The sequence below is a fragment of the Camelina sativa genome, chromosome 12 (assembly GCF_000633955.1).
Source record: "Camelina sativa cultivar DH55 chromosome 12, Cs, whole genome shotgun sequence".
In the NCBI taxonomy this organism is placed as follows: domain Eukaryota; kingdom Viridiplantae; phylum Streptophyta; class Magnoliopsida; order Brassicales; family Brassicaceae; genus Camelina; species Camelina sativa.
Genome location: NC_025696.1, coordinates 23,761,462 through 23,768,251, shown reverse-complemented (window position 1 = coordinate 23,768,251; position 6,790 = coordinate 23,761,462). Strand labels below are relative to the sequence as shown.

Sequence of the window (6,790 nt, the reverse complement as noted above, 5' to 3'; positions counted from 1 at the left end):
TCGCCGTCCAAAGAAAGAGAGGATAAAGAAAGAGAGACGGAGATAAAAAAATGAGTCGAACCCTCGATACATTTGGTCGAACCCTACAAAAAAACATCACCAAATAAGACGGCGCCATGTGTAATGGAGGACGGCTAAATTACATCCCATATTTAGAGACGTTTCTTAGATATTAACATGATTTTGATTTAAATTTGGTGTTTTTATTATGTGGGACGGTGCATTAGGACGCCAATGCACTTGGTCTTAAGTCACTCAAATATTTGCCGGCAAGAATCACGGCCCTAGTAATTCTTTCGTCAATATCACTTCGTCTTTTAAAAATTAAAAGTGATCATCTTATCATCTAACGTTTCGTTCGTAAAATATCTTTTGATTAACCGTGATCTCACATGTACGAAACCACTATGTGACCTTTTCCTAAAATTTTATAGAATTTATGTCGATCTTCTTTGGTATTGAAAAATGTCTTTCTATATTATGTTTAAATTTTGAGATTTTTGAATCATTTTTCTTTTCGTACTTCTAATTGAGATGAATAAAAACGAGTATATTATAACCAGATTTATGAAGAAAAAAAATAACCGCAATTTTTCAAAAATACTATTAAGTACAAATCCTAGTCCTATACAGTTAATATCTTTTTGAGTGAATGTAAAAATTGAAGAATTATTTTGTAACAACAAATGATAAATACTTTTAACGCAATATAAATTCTTTCTCTCTCTCCATTTTACCCATTTCTGTCTAGGCAACCACACCAACAAAATCTAAAAGCTCTCTTGTCCGAAATGGCTCTGTCTCCAAAAATGAGATTGTCAAATTAAAAGGACTATCTCTTTCGCAACCATCTTTTAGAGCCTTCGCTCACCGATCTCTGCAACCCTGGTCCGTTTGTCTTCTTCCTTGTGTAATGATTCTTCTTTTTTCTTTTTTTTTTGGTATTTTAAATCTTTGTTTCGGTTCGTTCGATGAAATTGAAATGGGTTTTTTTTTTTTTCTCTCTTGGATCTCCTCTCTATATCAGCTCACGTTGGCTCGTTCGTTGATATGATTATTGTTCTCTTCTTTGTTCCATGGTTATTGTTAATTGTGAGATTGAAATCAATGTTCAAGGGTTTCTACTGTTTACTGTTCTTTCCTCGTATCAATCTGATGTTTTCTTGTTCATGTCCATAGAGAGAGACTACTACTAGACTAGTGTTGTTATTGTGATGCATGATCCTTGTTAACTCCGTTTGGCATTTCGGGTTTATATACAGGTAGTTTGTGTCGAGTATGTCGCATTCATGCTATGAAAACATAAAGGAGGAAGGAAATGTTACCCCTCTCTCAGCCGACATGGATTCTCGAGCTGTCCAAGTTTCAGGATCGGCTTCACCTATTGAAGTGATGGAGGATAGAGGCGAGAATAAGTTGGTGGTTTATGACTCTAAGGGAAATGATACTGAAGATGAAGTTCTACCAATTCAGTCTCAGCCTATGTCATCCAGAACACTGTCGCTTTCGCCTTCCATAGGGGCTTTCACGGTTCAGTGTGCAAGTTGTTTCAAATGGAGGCTCATGCCTTCGATGCAGAAGTATGAAGAGATTAGGGAAAATCTTCTAGAGAACCCCTTCTTCTGCGAAACAGCATGTGAGTGGAAGCCAAACATCTCTTGTGATGTTCCTGCTGATATCTATCAAGATGGAACACGTCTTTGGGCTATTGATAAGCCTAACATCTCTCGTCCACCAACTGGCTGGCAACGTTTACTTCGGATTAGAGGTGAAGGAGGTACCAGATTTGCCGATGTGTACGTCTTGTTACTATTCTTCTCATTTTATGTCGACTTATTCTTTCCTCGTGTATCGGCTTTCTTTGTAACTCTTTTTTCGTGCTTGTTTCAGCTATTATGTTGCTCCTTCAGGAAAGAAGCTTCGATCTACTGTGGAGGTCCAAAAGTTAGTTCTTCTACCACTCCATTTCCACATTTTAGTTTTCGTAACACTTACTCTTGTTACACAATTTACTTTTATGTCTGATTATATATAATGTATCACAGTCTGTCCTTACCATTTTCCCCAACCTATATATAGAAATTACTAGGAACATGTATGTAGTTGAAACCTCAAGTATTGTCCTTTGGTGATATGTAGAGTTAGGCAGTTATGAAAAAAAAAAAAAAACATAAATCTCATTATTGGCTGACTTGTTTAGTGATTTACCAAATTGTTTTCAGTAACATATAGACGGCTTCTTTACATCATTATAAACCTCATTGCTGGCTTGTAGGTACTTGAATGACAACCCCGCATACATAAGAGAAGGGGTGAAACTTTCACAGTTCTCGTTTCAAATCCCGAAACCGCTGCAGGACGACTATGTGAGGAAGCGACCAGCTCGACTAATGGAATCCAGCGATAATACAAACACCCATGTAGCTAAAGAAGGTATGTTGCTTCATTTCCAACCTTACTCTTCTACGTATATCAAAATGCTAGGTAAAATTTGTTTAGTTGTTTATAAGGGAAATATCCAAAGAGACGATTTTGTTGGCTAAAATATTATTTTGAGTCACTTGAAAAAATATTTATCAAAGTAGCATATGTCAGCACATGGATTCCATTTATATATATATATATATATATAGTTGGGGTTATCTTTTGTATTAAGAAGACTTAAGAAATACAAAATGAGGAATACATATCACAAAAAATAAAATTATTTTCCAAAAGAAATCATTTTGTGCTAGTTGCAATAATTTTGTTCTATGAGTGTTCTTTTTAGTTATCCATGCAAATCAAACTATTTGTGTGAGTAGGGAATTCGTACGTAAACTTTGTTCTCTACAGCAGCTTAATCTTGATTATTAATGTGACCTTCTCAGCCAAGTATGCTTTAATGTGTACTCAAACTCAAAGCGATTACATTGGTGTCTTAGGGAACTTATCAACAAAAAAATTGTCTTTGTGTTATTGTAATTAACTTTTATCAATTTCCCTACATATCCGTTTTCCTGTTTTCTTCAGCTAATCCATTGACATGGATATCTTCAGATGATCATATAGCGTTGCAGTTAGCTACGCCAACAGAGTCTGGACTTCACAGTTCACACGATCAACCATCGAAAAAGAAAAAAACATCACAGCTATCGATCTTTGGCTCCAATGAAGAACTTGCCGATAGATAATCTGGCTAGACAAGGGTTAGAACTTTCATCTTCTCTGGTATATAACCCGTCTTCTTTCTTCGTTTGGAACATTGAGAACATATTCGTTTTCGGTTTGGGGTTTATCGAAGAAACTGAGGACTTGTGGTTAGCTTGTTTTTGTGTATACTATCTTTTTTATTTTGCAGTGTAAGCTATTTATAGTTCTATGAAGAGGATGGTTGGTTTTTGTTTCCAAATTATTGGATTTCCATGGTACTTGAAGTTAATGTTTTTAAATCTATAATTTTGCCAAATACCAAAGGTGACGCCAATTTTTAACACTAGCGCAGTAAGCATAAATGTTCCTCTGCCGATTAGGAAACGAGTTTCAACAACATAATTTGTACCTTTTATATACTTACACTGAGATATACATGGTTACTGCTACTTGTAGAAGTGCGTATGAGCCGGATAGTAGGAATCTGTCAGGTTATTATTATAAAAGACAGCCAAAAACATATATTCCAGGACAATTACAGCTGAAGCCAGTGGTTTTGGTTTACAGCAACAAATCTACGCCATCTCTTCTCTAATTCCCACAAAAAGGCAGAACTAAACTAACAACAAATCTGCCTCTAAATATCTACTTCGTGCATGCACTGATGATTGGCTCCTGTCTCTATACTAGTACGTGCATTCGCTGATGATGGGTTCTTGTCTCCCAGGCATGAGCATATTATCGGAACCAAGTGATGGGAGTGGGAGTAGTGCTAACTTGAGGGAGCTGTGGTGGAATCATACAGTTCTGTTGTTGCTGCCACTGATGCAAGCCGAAACCATAGGTGGGCTCCACTAGCAGCTGCTGTTGAGCTGGTTGAGGAAAAGATGGACAGTTGTTTCCACTATCCTCTTCTATCTCAGTGGTTGCGTCATCCATAACCACATCCTCACCTGTGTCATCCAACTCAGTAATCTCTAGTGTACGCGGTTGTTGGAAGGTTCCTACGGACTGTGAGTAAAAAGTCTGAGGAGGGTTCCAACAGACAACTGCTTGGCACTTGTTGGATCTCAGATCTTCATAGTGGTCATCATCAGCTATAGATGCATCGCGAAGGAACCTATCTGCTCAAGAAAAGAAGAGACGTTGTCAGAATTTTTAGTGTCCAGATTCAGGATCACAAGTCAATTAGTGACTTTCCAAAAACACAGAGTAAATGAAGCTTAACAAAATCAGACACCTTCCTATAGCAGAAAAACAAGTGAGAGGGAAATATTGGCTTTCAAACAAAAACAAAAAAAACTATGAAGCATAACAAAATCTAACGCCTTCTTGTAGCAGAGAAACTACATGACAGAAGCAAGTTATCATAATGTTTATGAGTAAGCTCCCCCAACAAGAAAGATGAACTCAACAATATAAACAAACTATAATCCCTACCACACTTGAACCCTGAATGTTTGCTTTTGAAAACAACTTGAGAGTTGTACATCACCTTATTTAGCGTAGCCTTTCACAAGTGAATAACTTTGAGGAAAAGGCAAACAATTCGATGGTGCAAAGAGAGAAACAAGAAAAGAGGCTTAATGAGCTATGAAATCCCAGCAATATAGTAGCTAGTGTTCTCCTTCTTCAAAAGTCTATTCACAATCTAAAATAAGATGGGCTGAAACTCATCTGACAATTGGTTCAATCATAAACATAAGACCCCAATTTAATAAGAAAAAAAAAAAAAAAAAAAAAAAAAAAAAAAAAAAAAAANAAAAAAAAAAAACACTTACTCTTAAAGCCAGAAATCAAGTCTCTATCAACAAAAAGGTTTCGAGAAGAAGAAGGCTGATGACCATAATGGAGAGGCTTAAACAGAACAATTGCTCTCTCATCGTTCACCTCGATCTCTTGCATCGCCAAATCTGTTTCCTCTTCCTCCATAATCGGTGGCAAATCCACATCCTGAATACCAAAATTCATCCATATATGATCATCATCATGATGCACGAAACCCCAGCCCAGGCTTTACACGAATATAAAAAAAAAAAAAACACTCAGAAAGAGAGAGAAATAGTACCAGACGACGAATCTTCCTGGCTGGAGAAGAGAGGGAAAAATCAGACAAGTCATCGTTTACTCTGTCAATATCTTTCCGCTTCATCGACAAGCGATCGTTCTCCTCCATAGTTCCTTTTCAACGGCAAGTGAAGCTTTTTTTTTGCAGAGAAAAATTATTAGTAAAAATATATGGCCAAAGTAAGAAGAAGAAGAAGCGACGACATGTATAAAGAAAAATAGGACTTTTCTCAGCTTTTCCAGATGAATCGAGAAAGGCCTTCAAAGTTAAAAGGGTACCACCATAACATAACTGTCTCTTTCATGATATTTCCGGCTTTTTTTTTTTTTTTTTTTTTTTTNTTTTTTTGGTGGTTAATAAATTCCCGGTTCACTGACCGAACCGAGATCATTAAGCCCCAAAACAAAATAACAAGTTGTAATTAATAGAAACCGGCAAAATGTTTACGAATTAATAATTACTAGGTTTGAACCCGCGGTACACCGCGGGACAAAAATTTCTAGATTATATATATTTTTTATGTTCTTTACTTAAGAGTTTGTTTATTAATTTTGATACTATTTATGTGATTTGAATAATATGTTAATTTTTAATACTATTATTAGTGGATATTTTTTAAAAATTAAATATGTTAGTTACTTATATTTACTCATTATTTTAGTTACATATTAATAAATTGATTGGAACCTTTAGTACACCGCATGATAAATAATTTATTGCGATAATAATTTTTAGTTTATTCAGTTTTTAAATTTACAATATAATTTTGTAATTAGTTTAGTTCATATTATTATTTATATAATTTAAAATTATATACATGTTTTTTAGTGGTTGTATTTTCTTAGCAAATGTGTGAATTTATATTAATGTATTAAAATGATTTTAGTGTAGTAAGTTCGGGCAGACCAATACTTGTTATCCGTATTTAACCATTTTGAAGAATAATAATACCAATAAATGAATAAATATTATTTCATTTACTCATGGTAAAAACCTAGCATCGGGGATTGATTTTTACTATATATCCTGTTACTCGACCCGTTACACCCAAATTATTACCTGACTCGTAAGTACAATTTTATTAATATAATAGAATTGATCAGTATTTTATTTTGATGTAGTGTATTCAATTTACAAACATATATCTAATTTATATTATTTATACATAATGGAATAAGAGAAATAATAGATAGAATTTTTATCATTATTTATAGTTTCACTTTGTAAAAACATAATATATTGTAAAAAAGCATTTCAGTAAAAAGTGTGTTACATGAATATGTGAAATCTTTGAATTTGTGAATAAGGATGTAAGTAACATAATGTAGTGTGCATTATTAATATAACTTCATACAGTTTTAAATTTGGTTGTAAATGTGTATTTTCCTAGTTTGGAATAGTTCTATATTTTGTTTTGGTAGAAAAAGTTGTGTAGCATTTATAGATTAACTTTAAAAAAAAAAAACTCTACTTTAAAAGTGAATTAAAGTATAATTATGTATTTTTTAATTATTATTTTTATGGAGTTCCATGTCAAATGTATGACTAATGACGACTATGTGTTGTACATGATCGACTCTGCCTCCACAA

General features: G+C 34.2%; 2 protein-coding genes across 3 annotated transcripts; one reads left to right on the top strand and one right to left on the bottom strand.

Annotated features, from left to right (window-relative positions):
- LOC104732512 (methyl-CpG-binding domain-containing protein 2-like) lies at positions 998-3,448 on the top strand. Of its 2 annotated transcripts, none has more exons than XM_010452060.2 (4): positions 998-1,796; positions 1,891-1,944; positions 2,276-2,433; positions 3,013-3,448. In XM_010452060.2, exons 1-4 carry the CDS (start codon positions 1,279-1,281, stop codon positions 3,171-3,173), a joined length of 891 nt encoding a protein of 296 aa, XP_010450362.1. In that variant the 5' UTR covers positions 998-1,278; the 3' UTR covers positions 3,174-3,448. The 2 variants fall into 2 exon arrangements, with proteins under 2 accessions (XP_010450362.1, XP_010450363.1); XM_010452061.2 differs by having other exon boundaries at positions 1,002-1,796; positions 3,040-3,416.
- Positions 3,528-5,449, bottom strand: LOC104732511. The gene is made up of 3 exons (XM_010452059.2): positions 5,201-5,449; positions 4,914-5,085; positions 3,528-4,256 (listed from the first exon to the last, which is right to left on the bottom strand). The coding sequence occupies exons 1-3, from the start codon at positions 5,306-5,308 to the stop codon at positions 3,871-3,873; spliced, it is 666 nt and encodes a 221-aa protein (XP_010450361.1). The 5' UTR covers positions 5,309-5,449; the 3' UTR covers positions 3,528-3,870.